Genomic DNA, 23,995 nt, shown 5'->3' on the forward strand with positions numbered 1-23,995 from the left:
GAAAAACTGTCAGTGGTTGAAACATAGCAAAAACCGAAGACCTGTAAAAAGAAATGAATTCAGAGTGGAAGATTTCAACTCACATTATCCAGTAATTAATAGAACAAGTAGTCAAACAAAATCCGTTAGGATATAAAAGTTTTGAATAGCAAAATTAAGAAAATTGACCAACCAGACATATGTAGAATATAGTACCCAACAACTGCAGAATATGTATTTGTTTCAAGTGCACATAACACATTTACCAAAACTGGCCACATAATCAGCCATAAAGACAATCTTAATATATGTCAAAGGCTAAAATTATGGAAAGCATATTCTCTGATATACCACTACACACTCATGAGAATGGACAAAATTAAAGAGACTGACCATACCAAGTGTTAGTGAAAATTTGGAAACAGCTGGATAAAAACAACATACAATGCTGATGAGACTATAACAAATAGCCCCTTTGGAAAACAGTTTAGCAGTTTCCTGAAGAATTAAATGCATACATAGCATGCCACACAGTCATTCTATTCCTGTTTACCAAAGGTAAATGAAAGCATAGGTCCATATACAGACTTGTATGCGATGTTCAAAGAGGCTTATAATGGCTAAAAGTCAGAAACAATTTGTATTGGTTCCAATTTAGTGACTTCAAATAGGTATTTCATTTACATTTATTTTTTCGTAGATAACGGGGTAACACTTCAAAAAACAGTGCACTGACTGGGCGCCGTGGCTCATATCTGTAATTCCAAAACTTTGGGAGGCCGAGGCGGGTAGATCACCTGAGGTCAGGAGTTCGAGAGCAGCCTGGGCAACAGCGAACCCCCATCTCTACTAAAAATACAAAAATTAGCTGGGCGTGGTGGTGGGCTCCCGTAGTCCCAGCTACTTGGGAGGCTGAGGCAGCAGAATCGTTTGAAACTGGGAGGTTGCAGTGAGCCAGATCACACCACTGTACTCCAGCCTGGGCAACAGAGCAAGACTCCGTCTCAAAAAACAAAAAACAAAAACAAAATACATGTACTTTAGATATATGGGTAGGAGGAAGGAAACTGAGAAGTAAAAAATGTCTACTAAATCTTTCTTTATATATGTTCAAGTATGCATCACTTAACTGGCTGTGATAGGTAGGTCTCTAAACCTAGTCAAGAACTCAGGCTTTTGAGAGTCAGACTATCTATCTGGTCACCCTTAACTAATTTCTTATTCACTGTGTATCTCAACTGTCTTATTTATAAACAGAGATACTAACAGTTTCTACTTCATAAGGCTTTTGGGAAAATTACAACAAATAATCAACGTAAAGTACTTTTAGCTTGGTGCCTGCCATACAGCAAATGGTTAGTAAATGTTAGCTACACAAAATATTCACCTTAAACTCATTTTTAGAAAAGAATAATTCAAAAGGAGCTAAGCACCCACGTGAAGAAGCTAGAAAAAGGACAACAAAATAAACTGAGAGAAATGTGTGAAGGGGACAATTTAGGTCAAGAGTGCTGTAAATTCAACTCTGAACTCTCCTCCTGCTCTACAAATGTGCACTATAGATTCAATTAACAAGAAAAAGATTCATGCATACCCAAATACAAAATGCGCATTTATTTGGGTCAGAAACTGAAGGCAGCAAAGCAGTAACACGGGGCTAAAGCTGCAGCCCTGCAGATGTCTGGGTCCAGGAAGCAGCTAGGGGCCATTGGAGTTTCTACTCCTTTGATGTAGCAAAAGCACTATGTTTGTGGCATGGAACCATGGTACAGCTGGGCCCTCTGTGAAAATAGCTGTGATCACTGCCTGAGGTTACTGCTTATGTAAACCCGTATAACATCATAGCTGGGGGTGGCATAAATAGATAAAACTACATAGAAATCTGAGTGAAGCTACATACTGCTTCAGATGCTGAACCAGCTGCCACTTTGAGGCAAGATTTTCTCGCCACTGAGGCATGACTTTGGACCAGAGTCCCAGACAACCAGAGAAGAGAAACCACAGAGCTGCTAGACAGAGAAGGGTGAGCACAGAAAGTGGCAAAGGGAAAAACAATACTGCTTAAAACGAATCTGCAGATGAAAACGCCGAACCACCCAATAACAATTAGTAAGGACAGCCAAGAAAAAAAATCCATTGAAAATAACCAAAAATATCTTTAAATTTTCTTACATAGGTTTTTAATTTGGAAAGAAGAAAAAAAATTAACTCTGGAGAAAGACTAATTGAAGGCAGAACCCAGAGAGATGACTTCTTCCTTGAGAACGTTTGCTGAGCTGGATGAAATTGAGCCTGGGTTTTCACAGCCTTGTCAACAGAAGACGGAAAATACAGTTTATATCTATGAGGAGAACTCCATACAATGCTGAAGCCACAAAGATCTACTGTTTAGTATGAGGGTAAATTAGAAATACTTACACATTTCTGGAACTGAGGCGGGAGAATACGGTCTGGAGGGAGGGAGCTAAAGGCCGTTTCACGCCGAATCAAGGAAAAACACCCAGGTTTGGGGGCAGGGAATCTGAGGCTAATTTATGCTAACTTTCTAAAAGAGAGAACACCTGGGTCTGGGGCAGGGCCTCTAAGGCCAATTAAGACCAACTTCCTAAAGCTAACAAAAGGAAAAACCCCATCTCCCCACAATCGCCTGAGTAGCAAAGGATGAAAGGCTACTGTCCCCACTACCCTCCACGATGTCTCAGATGGAAAAGGAGAGTGCCTTGGGTTGGCAGCGGGCCAGAAAGGGACCATCCCTCCATCTGCACCGGGTACCAGATCACCTCAGCCTTTAATGAGCCACAAACCAAATCCTTCGTCCAGGTAAGAGATAACAATAGGAACCTCAACAGGAGTACTTAAAACCCAGAAAACTTCGTGACTGGGCGGGTGAGCTGCTTGTTTGGGCCCACTACCACCCTGTGGAGGGCTTTCTCACTTTAATAAATTCCTGCTGTCGCTACTTAATTCCTGTGTTTCGTTCCTTTGTTACTTTGTGAGTTTTTTCTAATTCTTTGTTCAAAACGCCAACTGGACAAAACCTGGACAACTTACACTCAAGGCCCTCCTTCTGGTAACAGAACCCTTAGGACTATAAGAAAAATTATGTCTCCAGCTTTAGCACACTGGAGACAGGAAGGATTTCTCTTGAGAATCTGTATTCACATTCTGGTCTTCAAGCAGGTTTGCAGCCTAATTTCATATTATTTTAGTAGTCTCCAAAACATCAAATAATAAATGTAAAGTCATAGTGGAGTAATAGTGCCTCCAGATATCCAGACAATTGGCACAATCTAATCCTCTTTGGAGGAAACTTGCTTCATTCCAGGCCTCTAAGAATTACCATGTGAGGACAATTAAGATATTACGACACAATACAAATCGCCAAACATTAAGGAAAGACCCCACAGGTGACAACAAACAGAAACCACAGATAGCAGAATCAACCTGAGAAAACTTTAGACATTGGCATATTCAGACAAAATAATTTTGCTTAATATGCTTCAATAAAAGACAAGCTTGAAAATGAGTAAATTACAGAGTTGAAGAAAAAAGGAGAACGTCTACAATGAAAAATGTAGTAATTGAAAATTTTAAAATTTTGTGGATACACTTAACAGCAGATTCAATATAGCTAAAGAGAGCATATTAAAACAATTAAGTTTTGCAGAATATATATCCCAGGGTGAATAAGAAAAAAAGGTTAAGAGTCATAGAGGATACAGTAAAAAAGTCTAACATGAACTTAGTTTTAAAAAGAAAAAAATGGAGCAGAAGCTGTATTTGAATACATAGTGGCTGGGAATGTTCCAGAAAGTCACCATTTGACAGATTCAAAAGCTTTAATAACTCAAACAGAATAATAAACAGAAATCCATACCTAAACATATCATTAAGCATCTACAGAGCACAGATGACCAAAAGGTCTTAAATGCAGCCTAAGAGAAAGAAGCTCAATTAGATGGACAGCTGTCTTCTTAGCAATCGATAGAGAAGTGAGAATAAAGTAAATGGTATTTCAATAAGCTGAAAAAAAACTACTGTTCAATCTACATTTCTATACTCAGAAAATTTCCACAATGAGAACTTAAAGAGATTTTCAAACAAGCAAAGGTTTAAAATCTGCAATCTGAAAACTCCTACTGAAGAACATTATGAAGGATGTACTTCAGGTAGGAAAGTCAACCCAGATAGAAGAAATGAAATTTAAGAGGTGGGGAACAAGAAAATGGTAAATATTATGGTAAATCTGAGAGAACCTGACTGTGATATGTTAACTTGTCTCCTGGGAAATTCTTTAAGCCCTGGAATGAAGGCAGGTTCCTCTAAAGAGAATCTGTCAAGCATTTGGGGGCACTCTTCATCAAGTAGTTAAAACAAAACAAAGGATTACAGGACAATTGCAGGACAGCTGTAGGGGAAAACAAACATTTATTAAATGAATGAATGAATGAAGTAAATAGATGGCTATCATAATTAACTCTACTTGTTCCTAGCAAAAGCTAAAAACTGGTTGATTGCCAGCCATTTCTGGTTTGCAAACAATTCATTTGGCCAACAACACATTGACAAAGACAAAGGCAAAACTAAACAGGAGATTTCACATCAAGTACTGGGCTTACATTCCTGGTTGTCAGTGGTGGACTGAAACTGACTCACTGCTGCCACCTTAGCAGGGGCTTGTACTCCTCCATGGGAGATTGGAATTGAAGTGTTTATATGTCCTTGTTTAGGATGAGGTTACAAAAAACTGATTAACTTTAGACATTAATAAGTTAAGGATGCATGGCATAATTTTCTGAAGTGGCAAGCTGAGGCTATTAGAAGTTTTTACTTCTCTTATTTAACAGGGGAGAAAGCACCCCACATGTGACAAGGAGTACAGTTAGGCTTTCTGAGTGATAACAGTAGCAACCACTACTGGGTAAAGCCATCATGAAATATTCTCTTTCTTAGGCCTGAAAGAGGCTTCTAACTGCTGCACTGTTTGTTTTGCTCACACATTTCTGGACAACACTTAAAAATCAAAGGATGTAATAGACCATTCTGAGCCTGCATTTTTGATTGGCAGTCTTGGACTAGAACTGAACAGCAGAGGCCACCTTTTAGAAAGGAGTGTATGGTCTAAAATGGAATTTAATTATTTTTAGGTTCCTGTTTGGGAAAAGGGTAAATATGATTAACTATAGACTTCAATAAATTAAGGATACATGGTGTAAATTCCTGGAGAGTACCCACTAAAAAATTAAAATAAAAATTTAAAAAACATTATAAAGTACAGATGCTCCTGGACTTATGATGAGGTTGTGTCATAACAGACCCATTGAAAGTTAAAAATATCATAAGTTGAAAATGCATTTAATATACCTAACCTACCAAACATCATAGCTTAGTCTAGACTACCTTAAACATGCTCAAAATGCTTATATTAGCCTAAAGTTGGAAAAAAATCATCTAACATTCGTTTTATAATAAAGTGTTGACTAGCTTATGTAATTTAATGAATATTGTATTGAAAATGAGAAACAGAATGGTTGCATGCGTACTCACAAGTATGGTTTCTGCTGAATGTATTGTTTTTGCACCATTGTAAAGTTGCAAAATCCTTAAGTCAAACTATCATTAAGTCCGGGACAATCTGTATATAACTTCCAAAACTAGCAGAATATTAAAATAAGATGAGAAAAGTGATACTTCAAATGAAAGCAAGAAGGAAAATAAAAATAGAATGTATAATAAACAGAATGTTCACAATTTATCATTACCAGAAACATAGCGGACCCAAATGCTGTAATTAAAAGACAAAGGTTATCTGATTGGATTTTTAAAATGTATGTATATACTACAGAAAGGTTGAAAGTATAGTAGTGGAAAAATATATATCATACAAATGCCAAAGAAAGTTTGTGTGGCGGTCTCAAACAAAATAAACTTTAAGTGTGGTCACTACTAATAAGGCTCAATTCACCAGAAAAATAAACTTGTCTGCATATAATATAATCTCAAATTAAAACAAAGTTCATGAAATCACAGCTATAAATGGACAAATCTACAACCACAGTAATGGATTTTAAAACATTTCTCTCAGTAACTAGTAGATGAAGGAGAAAAAGAAAAAAGTCTGTAAGGCCACTGAAACTTTGAATACATGTAAATAATTTGTTCTCAGAGATATACCTTCTGTCCACAGGGCTTCCTTTGGCATTTCTTGTAGTGCAGGTCTGTGGTGATAAATTCTGAAAAAGTGTTTGCCTTTTTTTAAATTAAAAGCTTTTTTAAAGTGCAAGATACTGCTATGTTGCCCAGCCTGGGGTACAGTGGCTCTCCACAGGCGTGATAATAGCTCATTACAGCTTCAAACTGATTGCTTTAAGCAATCATCCACCTCAGGCTCCCGAGTAACTGCACCTTTGTTTTTGAAAGACATTTTTGCTGAGAATACAATTCTACGTTAGCAGTTTTTTTTCTCTCAGTACTTTTAAGGAAATCTGATGACATCCTTATCTTTTTTCCTCAGAATGTACATGTCTTTTTTATCTGATTGCTTTTAAGATTTTATTACTTGTTTTGAGTTTAGGTTGCCTTTGAGTAGTTTTCTTCAGTGTCTTGTGCCTTGGGGTTCATTGAGCTTCTTGGATATGTGGGTTGATCATTTTCAGGTTTGGAAAATGTTAAACTCTACTCTTGAAGGTGTCCAACAGCTCACTGATGCTCTTTTCCTTTCCTTTTTTAAACACATTTTTAAATTCCTTTTTTCCTCTCTGTTTCATCTTAAATAATTTCTATGTCTGTGTCTTCAAATTCACTGATCATTTCTTCTGCTATATCTAATCTGCCATTAATCTCATCAGCATAATTTTTATCCCAGACATTGTAGTTCTCATCCCTAAAAGTTCAGTTTGGGCCTTTCAAAATATAATTCCCTAACTTTTTTTTTTTTTTTTTTTTTGAGGCAGGGTCTTGCTCTATCAGCCAGATTGGAGTGCAGTGGTATGATCATTGCTCATGCAACCTTGACCTCTCAGGCTCAAGCAATCCTCCCACCTCAGCCTCCCAAATACCTGAGACCACAGGTGCACACCGCCAAGCCAGGCTTCTTGTTGTTGTTGTTGTTGTTGTTGTCGTTGTTGAGACGGGGTCTCACCATGTTGCCCAGGCTGATCTTGAACTTCCTAGGCTCAAGCGATCCTCCCACATTGGCTTCCCAAAGTGCTGGGATTACAAGTGTGACCCACCATGCCCAGCCAACTTCTTAACTTTTGGAAGATACAGCAGTTATATTAATTATTCTAATGTTCCCCCGCCCCACTAATTCTGGTATTTGTTCATTTTGACTGGTGATTTTCTCATTATGATCATGTTTTCCTGCCTCTTTGTATGCCTACTAATCTTTGATTGGATGCCTGATATGGTTAATTTTACCTTTGTGGATGTTCAATATTTTTGTATTTCTGTATACCTTGAGTTTTATTCTGGGACACAGTATATCTACTTAGAAATTACTTGACCTTTGCAGGTTTGTTTTTACCATTTGTTTGTTGGGTACAGAGCAATATTCTGTCTAGGGCTAATTATTCCCATACTACTGAGGCAAACCTTCTTGAGTTCTCTACCCATGCCCCATAAATTATAAGGTTTTTCATTCTGGCTAGTGGGAATATGCACTGTCCCTGGTCCTGTTTAAAGTGCCAAGCACTGTTCCTCCTACACCTCTGATTGTTCTTTTCCCAGCCTTGGGTAGTTTCCTGACACACAACATAGTACTCTGCTAAATACTGCAAATCTCTCTGTGCAGCTATCTCCTCTCTGTAACTCAGTCCTAGGAACTCTCACTTCCTGAGTCTCTCTGGGCTCTCAGTTCTTTCTCCTCAACTCAAGGACTCTCTTGGCTTTTGCCTCAGTTCCTATTCACTGTGTGAAGACTTAGAAATCCTCACGGCAGTAAGCTGAGGTAATCACAGAGCTCACCTCATTTGTTCTCTCAGTCTTTCATAGATCACTGTTCTTCATTCCTGATGTTACTAACTTTAAAACCATTGTTTCATGTTGTTTTTTGTTTCAGGTGGGTGGGTAAATCTAGTCCTTATTGCTCCAAATTGGCAAAAAGTGAAAGTTCTAAAACTATTTTTTAAATTATGAAATAAGATGATTTTTGAAAAATCTTTACAAGAGCTAATATGGTAAAATAACTATGCCAGAAGATAGCTTGCATAGCAAAAGATAGGAACTGCTGAGATAGATCTAAAAAGGTTAGAAAATCTGAGAGAGGTAATTAGGCACTGGCATGAAAAATTTTAGAATTAATGAGGTATAAATTTTTGTTGCTTTTATTCATTGAGATTTGGGGGATTACTGCAACGTCATTCTAACCTATCCTGACAGACTGAATCTGCTATCAATCTGAGGCTCAATTCACTAGAAAAATAAGCTAAACTTGTCTGCATATAATATAATCTCTAAACAAAAGTTCATGAAATCACAACTATAAACATTTGGATCCATTGACAAAGTTCTCATTCATTCTAAAAATCCAGTAATTCTTGTTCATTATAGTAACTCAGATGAAAGAGCAGCCATCTCAAACATCACCAGCCAACAAATCAGAGGAAAGAAAAAAATTTAGAGGGTCTCAAATCAGTAATTTAATGGTCCAGTTTAGAAGTGACATGTCATATTTGCCCACAGATCACAATTCACAACCAGACAGATGGTCCCACTCAACCACAAAGAAAGTGTAATCCTGCTGTGTCTGGTTCTCTAGGGAGAACCACGGTTACATGGCAGATAGCCTTATGATTCACAGACAAACATTCTCTCTTATGAAGAGAGATAACCCCAAAGTCCCATTGGCATCAAATGGCATCACAATTGGCACTGAAATCCTATCAGCATCCATGGCATCAAACTCAAAGTCCACTATCTCCTTCTAGTCACTAAATCAGTAGTGGTGTGCCCTAGTCTCCTCTTGATTTGTTAATCAATGAACTAAAAGTTGTTCATACCCTACACATACAAGACTGAAAAGGAGATAGAAAAACTGTGATAAACACTTCTAGTCAGTAAAGATGGGAGACATAAAAGCAGTCACTGGGCTAAAGCAATTCTCTCTACGATTTCCTCTACAATGGGGGTGCACAAATTCCTGATTCAAGCCTGACTCTATTCCTTGGGAGGGGATCCTCAATTTATTGGCGTCCAAGGCTCTTAATCCCATCATCCAGGAGGTCCTATCTCTTATCTTTATCCTTCTCGGCCACACTGAGGCAGATTAAGGAGTATGTTCTATTTGGAGACCAAGGAGCTCACTCTGCTGCTTCCTACAGAAAGTTGGGAGCCCATTGGTCTCAAACAGTCATAAACTTTTAATCCAGGCTCATGGTTCCTTTAATAGAAAAACTCTTACAAAATTCTGGTTTTTGTTTAAATGATTTGAGTCAGCAGTGAGCCAAGAGGCACACCACAATTTTTAAAGATAGGTCTCCTCCAACAGATGCTGGAGAGGATGTGGAGAAATAGGAACACTTTTACACTGTTGGTGGGAGTTTAAATTCATTCAACCATTGTGGAAGACAGTGTGGCGATTCCTCAAGGATCTAGAACTAGAATTACCATTTGATCCAGCAATCCCATTACTGGGTATATACCTAAAGGATTATAAATCATTCTACTATAAAGACACATGCACACGTGTTTACTGTAGCACTGTTCACAATAGCAAAGACTTGGAACCAACCCAAATGCCCATCAATGATAGACTGGATAAAGAAAATGTGGCACATATACACCATAGAATACTATGCAGCCATAAAAAAGGATGAGTTCGTGTCCTTCGTGGGGACATGGATGAAGCTGGAAACCAACATTCTCAGCAAACTAATACAAGAACAGAAAACTAAACACTGCTTGTTCTCGCTCATAAGTGGGAGTTGAACAATGAGAACACATGGACACAGGGAGGGGAACATCACACACCAGGGCCTATCAGGGGGTGGGGGGCTAGTGGAGGGACAGCATTAAGAGACATACCTAATGTAGACGACAGAGTGATGGATGCAGCAAACCACCATGGCACGTATATAACTATGTAACAAAGCTGCATGTTCTGCACATGTACCCCAGAACTTAAAAGTATAAAAAAGATAGGTCTCCTCCAGCTCCTCCCCACACTTGACTGGGTACCTTGAGACCATCAGGCATTGGTTAAGTCTGACACTAGCATGTGATTCCTAAGCCATTTTGTCTAACTGAAAGGATATATTGGTCATTAGTATTTCCAAATTCCTGACATACTAATATTTGGGGTGTGAGAATGAGGAATCAAAATTTCTGAAAATTCTGAGGAATTCCTAAATTATATAGAATTGGCATTCCGTAGTTTTCATAACCCTATACTTAATGTATTTTTGAATAATTGTGAGTGACCATAATAAACATGGAATCATTTTTCTGTAGTAGGTATACTGTTTCAGAAATTTTTTGCTAAAAAAATTAAAATTTAGTTTATTACTATGAGCCAATATATTGTGACAAGATGATATATTTTAATATCATTATTTCTACCTGATATATTGACAACAGTAATGAAGGAAACAGTAACATAAATGTGAAATAAAAAATTATTTTAAAAACTGGAAGTACAACAAATATTTGTTTAGAAGATAGTCCCAAAATAAAAATTTAAAGCACATGAAGCATTAATTGCCCTACCCAATAGTCTTTATTTGGTTACAAATATTTCAGATATAAAAACTGATTTTATTTGGTATTGATTTTAGTCAAGTCCAAAAACCATGACTGGCCTCTTACTTTTTTAATTATGAAAGCATTTTGTCTGCCCTGATTTTGGTCTTACTGTTGAAACTGATTTGCTTTTGGTAATTTAGAGTTTAGATCCATTTCTGATTTCTTTTTGAAATGTTATTATAACATTCACATCTTCTTTTCTTTGCATTTCTTGTTAAAGTATTTGCAAAGAATAGTAGACTTTGGCAAATACTCAAACACTGGGAAGTGCCAACAAATTGATTTGGTAGTATTTGAAATACGTAATATTTGGATCTGTTGGCAAAGTTAAAGCATTACACAGAAGCATAGTCAAAATTGCCAACTTAAGGGCCTATTTTGTTCCTACGTTGTGCGATTTCTTGGAACACCATTGACAGGATTCATATAAAGGATGCTATCTACATAACCTTATGGATATTTATTATATTTACAAGAATGACTAACCCTTAGCAGCAGATAAGCATGAACATATACTTACAACACGGCAATTGTTACAAGTAAGATCGAGTGATTCCGCTGTGATCACTTTCCTTCCAAGTGCTCCTGTTCTGGTTCCTGGAAATGTTGACCTTACCCTTGAATTCCACATGTCAATATTCCCTGCTCTTGCTTTTGAGCTTGACTTCAACAAATTCCTTCAAAGAATAATGGCTCTAAGTTGATTACTAAGTTTTAATTCTAACAGGAGAGTTACAATACTTTTCTCTGTCTCAACAATTTCTTGACTGATTTGTCTTGAAATTCAGAAAATGTATAAATGTCCCAAAATACGCTGTTAGGAATTCCCATATAGAAGCACTTTGGGACCTCTTTTTAACTTAGTTAAAAGTTTTAACAATTACTGTAATGGCCATAATCTTCATTTAATTAAATTTTGTTGCTTAAAGCCCTTCTCCTTTGAATGGTTGGAGATAAGAGGTTGTTGGCTCTTCCAGCCTTGCATGATCTAAATTTCTAGAGTTCCTTCATTCTCTTTTGTTCTCATTTGCAATCCTACCATTTCTTAGCTGAGTTAATTTCGTAAAATATCTTGTCAGGCTGGGTGCGGTGGCTCGCGCCTGAAATCCCAGAACTTTGGGAGGCCAAGGCGGGTGGATCACCTGAGGTCAAGAGTTTGAGATCAGCCTGGCCAACATGGTGAAACCCCATCTCTACTAAAAATACAAAAAAAAAGAAAAGTAGCTGGGCATGATGATGGATGTCTGTAATCCCAGCTACTCCAGAGGCTAAGGAAAGAGAACCACTTGAACCCAGGAGGCCGAGGTTTCAATGAGCTGAGATTGCTCCATTGCACTGCAGCCTGGGTGACAGAGCAAGCCTCCGTCTCAAAAAAAAATATTGTCAAATGCAGCTAATACAGTAATCAAAACATGCTGTTAACATTCTGTTATCCGAAGTTTTCTGACAGAAATAAAGTTTATTAAGAATATAATTTGTCTTTCAAGTATTACAGGTAATAGTTTACCAAATCTTTCATCACAGCAGAATGTGGATCACCTCATGTAGCTACATCATCTGTCACCTAAGCCACTGGAATTGTTTAGGTTTTTTTTTTTTTGTTTATGGTAGCACTCCACTTCCAGGATTCATTACTGTATTGATCAAGATAGGTTAGGTTGTGCTTCAGAAACAAAAATTCCCTGACTATAGTGGCTTAAAACAAAAATGCTCATTCTCTTTCACACGACCATCTGAATAAACAGGGAGGCTCTGTTCATAATAGTCCCTCAGTAACCCAGCCTGATAGAGTAATCACTGTGTCAAACATGACAAGACAGCACAACAGGAAAAAAAATTCTTAAGAGTTTCATATCAGCAATTACATGCTCCAAACCAGAAGCCACTGTCACTCACAATGCACTGGCCAGGAACTAGTTACATGGCCACACACACTAGAAATATTTGGTGAATCGTAGGAATGAAAATCACATTAGGTTTTAAAAAAAATAATATATAAAATTGACTTTGAAGAGTTGAAGAAAAAAATCTAGATGAAAACATCAAGTCTTAGAAGTTTATGCCAGGAAAAAAGATTTTCCACTAGTATTGTGGTAGGAGAATTTTCCATTTTTACCTTACAAACTTAAGTATTGCTTTGCTATTTTTTAAATAAAGATTATGTTAATATAATAATGGATATTTTGGCTGGGCTAGGTGGCTCACACCTGTAATCTGAGCACGTTGGGAGGCCGAGGCAAGTGGATCACCTGAGGTCAGGAGGTCAGGACCAGCCTTGGCCAACATGGTGAAACCTCACCTCTATTAAAAAATACAAAAATTAGCCGAGCGTGGTGGCAGGCACTTGTAATCCCAGTTACTTGGGAGGCTAAGACAGGAGAACTGCTTGAAACCAGGAGGTGGAGGTTGCAGTGAGCTGAGATTATGTACGCCATTGCACTCCAGCCTGGGTGACAAGAGCAAAACCTCATCTCAAAAAATAATAATAATGGATGTTTTTAACATTAAAAAACTGAATACTCTTCAACAAACTGCACACTTTGTAATTCTAGTACAGGTAATAAGAAATGTGGACCAAATTTATAAACTAAGTTCCACTGTAATGTTTACAATAGTGAAAATTAAAGAATGATTACAGAAGTACGATATGGACTATATGAAAATATTAAGGGCTGGCAAACATTTTCTTAAAGGGCCAGTTTGTACATAACTTAGGCTTGTGGGCCATATGGTATGTCTCACTCAACTGTGCTGCTGATGGTATGGCTGTTCTAGTATTTTGTTTATAAAAATAGTTGGTCAGCTGTGAGTCACAGTCTGCCAATCCCAATATAGAGAATTAAAATGTTTTTAAGGCAGTGGAGGTCGGGTGCAGTGGCTCATGCCTGTAATCCCAGCACTTTGGAAGGCCAAGGCAGACAGATCACTTGAGGTCTGGTAATGGCCAACATGGTAAAACCCTGTCTCTACCAAAAATACAAAAATTAGCTGGGCATGGTGGTGGGCACCTGTAATTCCAGCTCCTTGGGAGGATGAGACATGAGAATCACTTGAACCTGAGGGGCAGAGGTTGCAGTGAGCCGAGATCACACCACTGCACCCTAGCCTGGGCAACAGAGTGAGACTCCATCTCAAAAAAAATAAATAAATAAATACTGTTTTTAAGGAAGCGAATAAAGATGAAATATTTTAAAAGTTTAAAACCATAGTATATACTTCTCCAAATCTCCACAAACAGAATGCTTTACTTTAATATTTAGGGGAGAAAAGTCATTTTTAAAAAGATGTTGGAGTGGATCAGCAATACAGTCAATTTTTCTCTTCTGTTTTTGGCAGTCTAATGATCCTAGATGTACCTGGGGCATTTTCCAGAAGCCAAAACCCAAGGTAATGTCTGTGATCAACTATCTTTCAAGCCATTAACATCTGCAGCTAGAGCTTCCCTTATAGTGTAGTCCAATAATCTTCATAATAATGGCACACTGTGCCATCCATGAAGACTAAATTATGTATAATATATTCTTCTTAAAAATGAAGTCAATTTTACAGTACGTTCAACAAGCAATTAAAAGTTAGCTAGAACTAACTATACGCGGTGGCTCAAGCCTGTAATCCCAGCACTTTGGGAGGCCGAGGCGGGTGGATCACGAGGTCAAGAGATCGAGACCATCCTGGTCAACATGGTGAAACCCCGTCTCTACTAAAAATACAAAAAATTAGCTGGGCATGGTGGTGCGTCCCTGTAATCCCAGCTACTCAGGAGGCTGAGGCAGGAGAATTGCCTGAACCCAGGAGGCGGAGATTGCGGTGAGCCGAGATCGCGCCATTGCACTCCAGCCTGGGTAACAAGAGCGAAACTCCGTCTCAAAAAAAAAAAAAAGTAATTTCACCCAACATATCTCATTTCTTGAAGATGTTATAGTTGTTGCCAAAGATGTGTTTAATTCCTCGCAAAGTATCTGTGTGTATCTTTTAATTTGAAGCTTTTAAGTTGAAAATTAAATATCGTCATGGCTTTCAAAAATCTGTTTATTCATTTTGTCTGCGTTGATCTGCAGATGTACCTCAGTCAAAAAAATAGTTATACATTGCTTAATGATAGGGACCTATTCTGAGAACTGCATTGTTAGGTGATTTCAGCATTGTGTGAACATCATAAAGTGCGCTTACACAAACTTACAATGGTATTGCCTACTACACACCTAGGCTATATGGCATACTCTATTGCTCCTGGGCTACAAACCTGGGCAGCATGTTACTGTACTAAATATTGTAGGCACTGTAACACAATGGTGTTTATGTATCTAAACTGTAGTATACTGTAACACAATGGTGTTTGTGTATCTAAACATAGAAAATGTACAGTAAAAATATAGTATAAAGATAAAAAATTATATACCTATAATGAGCACTTACTGTGAATGGAGTCTGCAGGTCTGGAAGTTGCTCTGGATAAGTCAGTGAATGGTGACTGTGAAGGCCTAGGACATTACTGTACACTACTACAAACTTTATAAATACTGTATACTTGGGTGAAATTTAAATTTTCTTGGATAATAAATCTTAGCATACAATAACATTTTTTACTTTATATACTTAAAATTTTTTTTACCTGTTTTTTTTTTTTTTGACACAGGCCTTTCTTTGTCTGTCCTTCTGGCTGGAGGACAGTGGCTGGATCACAGCTCAGTGCAGCCAAGAATACCAGGCTCAGGTGATCCTCCCACCTCAGCCTCCTGGGTAGCTGGGACTATAGGCAAGTGCTACCATGTACCACAGCTAATTTTTTTTTTTTTTTTTTTTTTTTTGTAGAGATGCAGTTTTGCCACGTTATCCAGCCTGGTCTCAAACTCCTGGACTCAAGCGATCTGACCATCTCGGCCTCCCAGAGTGCTAGGACCACAGTTGTGAGCCACTATGCCCAGCCTTTTACTTGACTCTTTTGTAGTAACATTTTACTAACAACATAAACATTTTATAGCTATACAAAACTCGTTTCTTTATATCCTATACAATAACCTTTTTTACTATTAAACAATTTTTTTTTTTTTACTTTTTAAACATTTTGTTAAAAACTAAGAAACACACACATTAGCCTACGTTTACATGGGGTCAGCATCATCAAGATGTCACCAGGCAAGAGTAATTTTTCAGCCTCATTATAATCTTACTGGACCACCATCGTACATGGGATATGTAACTATGTGATGCATAACTGTACTTAAAAGATAATGGTTTTTCCTCTTAAGTTTAGAAATAGGTAAATCAAGGGTTTCATTTCTTAGCTGAGTAAACAAGTCTTAGTGTTTTAATAGCTAGTAAAAATAAGACACTTGCAATCCTCTTTCAGTGCATACAAACTTCCTATTTCATTAAAGTTAGTACAGAGTAGTCTTGTAGTAACAATGTTAATGGAACAAAATGATCATGTCAACCATAAAGACACACAATGACATAACAGAAGCCTACAAAAATATTAAAACTTCAATAATTACTTTATAAAGTATATCCTTAAATTAGATGCTACCTTTCCTACTAATGAAATGATTCATGGACAAGTCCCCTCTTTCTTTAGGTTAAGAAGTCTTTGATTCCATATGCATACAGTCACTGTAGGGATAATAAAACGACAATTAGTACATCCATAGAATGATTATTTGCCAAAAAAAAACTTTCAAAGGAAATGTTTAATATAAATGCTAGCAACTATATTTGTAATGGAAAAATAACTTTAGAATCAGATCAAGCGAGGTTCGAATCTAGGCTTTGTAGCCTTAGGCAAAAACTTGCCCAGATACTTGGTTTCCTCATCTTTTTACTTGTAGCCAAAATAAAGCGACTCACATCTTGTTATTTTAACAATGTTTAGAATAGTTTAAAAATTCATGAGGTTAAAAAAAAAATTATAATTTCTTCCTTAAAACACTGGAGAGATGGAAAGGGGAAGAAATAACAAATATTTTTTTTTCCATTGCCAGACTCTCTCAATGAAGCACTTACAGTTCAGTATCTCATAGCATATAGGTACAAACAGTTCACTGACCTGCTACTTTGAATACCACTACTTGAAAGGTATATGGGGGTTGGAGTACCAAAACTCCAAAGGGATTATGGTGTCACTTAGAGACTTATTTTGGCATAGTGCTGTACAGTTTTGTAGCATAACATGATAATGTGGCAACAGATTGAATGATAATAACTCACAAAGTGGTCCTCACACAGACAGGCTTTTTTCTGACACTCTGCTCTTCTAAGGTTTGTATTATTCCAAAAATCTTCCATGATACAGAATTACACTTCAAGGCGAAGGATGACAGCTAATGGCTCCCTCTCTCCTTATCTTTTCTTGGGGGCAGGAAAGATAAAAATATTAGCTCCCCTCCCCAAACTATTCAAAGTAACTCATAATATATTTTGCCTATTTAGCCTCTTCAAATTGCTGAGCAGATATAAAAATATAATATTAAATTCTATTTGTCTTGAAGAGAATTTATAAAGCAAATCTATTCTCATAAATATTAACAATATTGTCCCCTCTACTTTAAGTCCTAATTTAAAATAATGTATCAGCAATTACAGAATGTGGAATGAAATCCTCACCATTAACACTGATGTTAAATTTCTTTGAACAAGTATATAATTTCTAAAGGCAACAAAGGTAATCTGAATCAAGCAGTGATCAGAAAAATAGAATTATTCGGGGACAGATTTTTATTGCAAATATTTACTCAAAAACTACTATATACAGCAGAGTTTTAATGGCCATTTAAAACATTGAACATTCAGTGAAATAAAATTTTATGAATTCAAAGCACATTTTAAGAAGTAAAAATGAAGCATTTTAAATAAAAGTTTATTAGTACTTCAAAGCAAACTACTGTTCTTCATATTATTCATTTCTATATCTATTATTTTCTAGATGATAAAAAAACTGAAAAATCAATTTAGCAGCCATCTTATAGATAAATTAGGCTAAATTTCCAAAACCAGTTTTTTTACATCACTGTTTTAGGTCCCATTTGAAGTTTTTATTTTACAGTTACAGAAAAGTCACTTAAACATGGCTGAATACATGCCAGGACATGTTTTCAGTTTACTGCTTTACAATATCTACATTATACCATACTTTGGTTTGGCTTCCAGACCATTTTTATGGGCCTATTTCTAAAGAAGATCATTAAAACAATATTAAAAGCATAATAACTACAAGAGTTTCAACAATGGGTTTCTACTTTACATTAATACAACTAATACATCAAAGAATTTCTGCACAGCTTACACACTGACAAAAAGCACAAATATAAATTTATATCTTAATAATTCCACTTTCACTGAAAGTTTAATTAAGGTAAACTTACAGCCTGGCAGGCTAATACTTGTATGGAGGTACAACGATTCAAATATTCTGCTTACATGCGTCTGACAGACTGGAATGTTATATTAAATCCAAAATTAAGTTTATGTTCATCCAAATTCTAATTAGATCAATTTAGCACTCTAGGCATGCTCCATTTACCAGCATCATCCTCAAAATAAAGCCTTCATTAACAATGCCAATCAGCCATTATTTACTCTCAAAAAGTATATGCTTTCCAAATCCCTTCCTCTCAGTTAATGGAAAAGGATATCCAGGTATTAAGGATTTTTAGCTTAGATCTGATGGAAGTTTAGAAGGCTTTATTAATATAACTAATATCAATTCATGTCAGCAACCAAATCCCACTTCCTCAAAAACCATTAAACAAGACCATTCCACTGCAAATGTAACCACCATGAAAATCCTGTATTAAAATCCATGTTTTTGGGAATCCCTACTAATCATGCTATTAATGGTGAATTGATCTGTTTGAAAACATAGGTTGAGCATACAGGTAAAGTGTATGTGTGACCTCCCTTACATATTTCCATTTCTGAACCTACAACAGCACCACTGAGCTCACCTGATCGCACTGTTCCAAATGCTCTTATTGTTGGTACACTGAAACTTAAATTACTAATTTCAACTTCTTTCTTTTTCATCTGCCAGGTCTACTGTTGCCTCTGTTGTGCTAGGGTTATTGCCTCCAGGAATGTTATCTGTTTGATCAGACACTACTTCTTCAGTCTGGGGTGAAGGATCACCACTACCCTTCTGAAGAATCTCTGTGGCTTCATACTCAAGTACCTCTGATGGAGTCAGAGGTTCCAAATGAATACTGCCTTGCTCACTAACATCAGAACTAACAGATTCAGGTTCATCTCTTTTTCTCAGAAACTGATCAGTGCTAACATTATCTGATGTTAACCGCAAATCCTTAATATTCTTTGAAGAAAATCTGGCTTCACTGGAGTTGTGATCTTTAATCTGATCACATGAAATTACATTTTGTGAACTTTGGCACATCTTCAACTCCATTTCCTGACAAACGTGCTGTATTTGTTTTTCCTTTTCCATTTTATCTGCACCAATATTTGAATCACCACTGAAGATTTTCTTTGAGCCAGTTTCCTGGTCTGCAAGGCAGGTATCATTTTCCTTATCTGAAACTGTTATGCTTTCTTCACCTTTTGTTGTTGATGAGCCTTCAAATGAATTTGCATTACATTCATTTTTTTCTTCTGAAGAAGCAGTTTTATCTTGTTTACTGAAAAAATAAAGTCATTTATTATCTATTTCTTCATAAAGCAATGTTTTTGAATACTATCAAAATAAAGACATGGTCTAAAAAAAAAAAGTCAAGGTACATTTGCCCACCAGAAAGGAAAACAAATCCAAGTTCCCAATCCTTGCTATAACATTGTAATTTAGGAGGAGGCCATTTTACTAGGCAAGATTCAGAGAAACTCTGGAGTCACATATTAAAAGAAAGTCTATCAACTAGTTTTAGTCCTGGCTGTTATTTTTCATCGGTTCATATCTCTTTCCTGTTTCTAATTTAAATTTAAGTATTCTTATTAACTTGTAAAAGTGCCTAAAAAAATATATCTGGAGAAATCTATACTTTTTTATGATTTTTTTTTTTTTCTTGAGACAGGGTCTTGCTCTGTCACCCAGACCAGAACACAGTGGTGCAAATATCTCACTGTAGCTTTGACCTCCTGGGCTCAAGCGATCCTCGCACCTCAGCCCCCCAAGTAGCTAGGAATATAGGCGCACACCACCAAGCCTGGCTAATTTTTTTATTTTTTTGTAGATACACACAGGGTCTTGCCATGTTGCCCAGGCTGGTCTCCTGGCTCAAGCAATCCTCTTGCCTTGCTTCCAAAGTGATGGGATTACAGATGAGCGCCACCATTTCCAGCCTCCTTTATGATTTAAATAGCCTCTTATGTTTGGAATGTCTTTCCATACATAAAATCAGAAAATCATTCAAACATATTTCTCTAATTTTTAATAGCCTAGTTTTAAAAACATAAACACATGCCTGAAAAACTGTATGTAAATATATAACACACATACACCATCAATGTGTGTGTACATGTTTGTGCACATATATATTTATATGTGTGTGTTTCTGTGTGTTTATTCCGGCCCTGATGTGTTAACAGAAACTATTTAGCGAATCATAAAATACTAGAAACAGAAGATTTCTAAGATCACCTGTCAATTATATAGATCTAAAGATGCTTATTTTACTAAAATAAATTTAATGATTACATATCTTATTTCTTACATTTAATCTATCTGACATTTAGACGTTTTCCCGATGAATTGCACAAATAACCTAGCAACATTTCCAAAGGGTAACTAATTATTTACTAAATTATTAGTTGTATAAGGCTATTTCTCTGCTATTTATTTTGTTCTACTGATTTGTCTTTATCCTAAACCAACAGCACCCAATTTTAACAATTATTGATTAACAGTGTACTTTAGAATAAAACAAATCACCTACATTCAACAACTCTTCCCCATAAATTTCATATTTTAAAAATGTAAGCCAGGCACGGTGGCTCACACCTGTAATCCCAGCACTTTGGGAGGTCGAGGCGGGTGGATCACGAGGTCAAGAGATTGAGACCGTCCTGGTCAACATGGTGAAACCCCGTCTCTACTAAAAATATTTTTTAAAAAAATTAGCTGGGCATGGTGGTGCATGCCTGTAATCCCAGCTACTCAGGAGGCTGAGGCAGGAGAATTGCCTGAACCTAGGAGGCGGACGTTGCGGTGAGCCGAGATCACGCCATTGCACTCCAGCCTGGGTAACAAGAGTGAGACTCTGTCTCAAAAAAAAAAAAATGTAAAAATATTTGTCAAGGATGCTCATTAATATAATGTTTAAAATAGTGAATATTTAAAACCTAATATCTTTTTTTTTTATTTTTAAACTAAGTCTTACTCTGTCGCCCAGGCTGGAGTACAGTGGTGCAATCTCGGCTCACTGCAACCTCCCCATTGTGGGTTTAAGTGATTCTCCTGCCTTGGCCTCCTGAGTAGTTGGGATTACAGGCGCACGCCACCATGCCCGGCTAATTTTTGTGTATTTGTTAGAGATGGGGTTTCACCATGTTGGCCAGGCTGGTCTTGAACTCCTAACCTCGTAATCCACCTGCCTCGGCCTCCCAAAGTGCTGGGATTACAGGTGTGAGCCACCTCACCCGGCCATAAACCTAATCTCTTATCCAACAACAAAGGAATGATTAAATACATTATTGTATTAATAAGCAGAAATATGTGAATCTTTTTTTAAGTCTCCAAAACCAATCCCATAAATGTTCATTAAATTCACAATTTAATTTGTAAAATAGTCTATCATTCAGTTAATATATTATTTTTTATCACAGTAAAATTTTGCTTCTCTTCATTTAGATCCTGCACATTTCTCTCTCTATATATAGATATAGATATTTTTAAGGCAGTCAAGTGAAGCAATGGGAATGAAGGAACAAAGAACTCTGTAACTGGCTGTGATCAATTAGTTGTATCATTTTTGTCACTATTATGATTGAATGAGTTTGTCCATTGTATTTTGTAATCATATGTTATTGGTAGAGTAGAAAGATTCTGATTTTTACATCAGGCTATTTTAATCAATACTCTCATTAATTTTAATCATTCTTAACTAATTTTTTGGACCTTAACTGGTCAATGTCACATGAAAAAACTGTAATTTTTTTCCTCATTTCAATTTTGTAAAATTCTTATTTTTGTTCAGATCATAATGGACTAACTACAATTTACAGAAAATGTTAAATAATATGGAGATGACTAGTCTGCATTTTCTAACTCCTCAGTTCATATTTTGTTAACATTTCCCCCCAGAACTTATAAAAAATGCCAGTGAAGGAAGGGCTAGATAACTTTACTATTGAAGTATAAGCAACACCTTCATAAGAACTTAATCCATAATCTGCTTTTAGGGGCAACAGATTAATCTCAACAGACTAAAAGGCAACCTACTATTAAAATATATAGCGTACAGATATAAATAGATGAAATTACCTAAAAGACAAAATAAAATTACCTTCTTTGGAATAAAGGATGTTCAGATTCTCTTTTGGTAAAAGATTGTGACATATCTTATGTTCTTTAAAATTCTACCAAAGTATGAAAATTTTAAAAGCCAATCTCTGAATTTTGAAACTTTTGAGATCCTACCATAGAAGTACTCTTGGCTGGGCGTGGTGACTCGCGCCTGTAATCCCAGCATGTTGGGAGGCCGAGGTGGGCAGATCACCTGAGGTCAGGAGTTTGAGACCAGCCTGACCAACATAGTGAAACTCTGTCTCTACTAAAAATACAAAAAATTACTGGGCACGGTGGTTGACAACTGTAATCCCAGATACTCGGGAGGCTGAGACAGGAGAACCACTTGAACCCAGGAGGTGGAGGTGGCAGTGAGCCGAGATCATGCCATTGCACTCCAGCCTGGATGACAGTGCAAGACTCCATCTCAATTAAAAAAAAAAAAAAAAGGAGTCTTACAGCTTTTTGAAAATACTTTTAAAAAACCTTAAGATGGGCCGGGCGCGGTGGCTCAAGCCTGTAATCCCAGCACTTTGGGAGACCGAGGCGGGTGGATCACGAGGTCAAGAGATCGAGACCATCCTGGTCAACATGGTGAAACCCCGTCTCTACTAAAAATACAAAAAATTAGCTGGGCATGGTGGCGCGTGCCTGTAATCCCAGCTACTCAGGAGGCTGAGGCAGGAGAATTGCCTGAACCCAGGAGGCGGAGGTTGCGGTGAGCCGAGATCGCGCCATTGCACTCCAGCCTGGATAACAAGAGCGAAACTCCGTCTCAAAAAAAAAAAAACCCTTAAGATTACCTATTTGCAATAACTGCTCCCATCCTGTAACATGTAGCATCTTGTAAATGTTTTCATTTAATAGGGACAAAGAAAATCTGCCAACATGTTACTTACTAGTAAGTAGTTTTTTAAAAATTTAACAACATAAAAATATACTCTATATGTTTAAAAGATTTAAAAACCAAGGACCAAGAGAATATTTTTGTTGGATTAAAATTTTTAAGTTTTAATTAAGAGCCAATACTGAAAACAGCACTATATACAAAAAATTAAAGTCCTTTGCCATTTAACCATGAAATAATGCAACTCAACTGTTATTTTGTATACTTGAATTTTAAGAAATTCAGTTTTTCCTTATATTTACCTTTCAGAATTTGATGTTTCTGTTTCTCTTTCAGCCATGTTAGGTCTTGTAATTTCCTGAAATAATTAATGATACTTTTCTTTTACATTCATAATTAATCTTAAAGAAAACTATTTTTATTATACCAAACTTTCTAGATAAAAGAAACTTAAGTGTGCAACTTAATATAACAAAGAAATATAAAAATAATTTATTAAATATAGAGTATAATTAGAATAATTCTCACAATTATGCACAGGTTTTAAAAATGTTTTCAAACCTATAAAAATGTCAGTGTACCAAAAGTTTCTGAATCAAGGTAAAAAAGCTGTTACCCACTCATATCAATATCTGCATTTCTTAACCTCTATTTCAAATGGGGGTCATAATTACAATTACTTAAATAGAAAACTAGTAAAACACAACTTGAATTTGAATAACAAGATGCATCCATATTATTTTATATAAATAAATTAAGCACAGATATTTAGACAAAACATTTCTGAACTTATGATTTCATATTGTGTCATGGTAACCCTTCCACTGTCAAACCAAAAATATAAAACAGTACTCAAAGTAAGAAATATTCTACTTATTTCAAATGTTTTACAGGTAAGAAAGAAAAGAGTAAAAACTCAGTAAGCCATAGGCCAACCTAACAGCTTGTAACAATTACCAGCTATTGAGCACATATAATGCATG

At 36.5% G+C, this 23,995-nt stretch overlaps 1 protein-coding gene across 6 annotated transcripts in view; it reads right to left on the reverse strand.

Annotated features, from left to right (window-relative positions):
- Positions 1-17,412: 17,412 nt before the first annotated feature.
- The window catches only part of ZNF280D (zinc finger protein 280D), a 109,506-nt gene continuing 102,923 nt past the window's right edge, over positions 17,413-23,995 (reverse strand). For 5 of the 6 annotated variants that reach the window (XM_064361323.1, XM_021666217.2, XM_021666216.2 and 2 more), the window contains 2 exons: positions 23,315-23,370; positions 17,413-19,343 (listed from right to left, as the gene is read on the reverse strand). In XM_064361323.1, the coding sequence (XP_064217393.1) occupies positions 18,719-19,343; positions 23,315-23,370 (681 nt within the window). In that variant the 3' untranslated portion in view covers positions 17,413-18,718. The remainder of the gene's footprint in view (positions 19,344-23,314; positions 23,371-23,995) is intronic. The other variant, XM_021666219.2, reaches the window with a different exon arrangement.

This window comes from Aotus nancymaae, unplaced genomic scaffold (genome assembly GCF_030222135.1).
Source record: "Aotus nancymaae isolate 86718 unplaced genomic scaffold, 86718_ANA_hifiasm-v0.15.2.pri h1tg000041l, whole genome shotgun sequence".
Taxonomy (NCBI): domain Eukaryota; kingdom Metazoa; phylum Chordata; class Mammalia; order Primates; family Aotidae; genus Aotus; species Aotus nancymaae.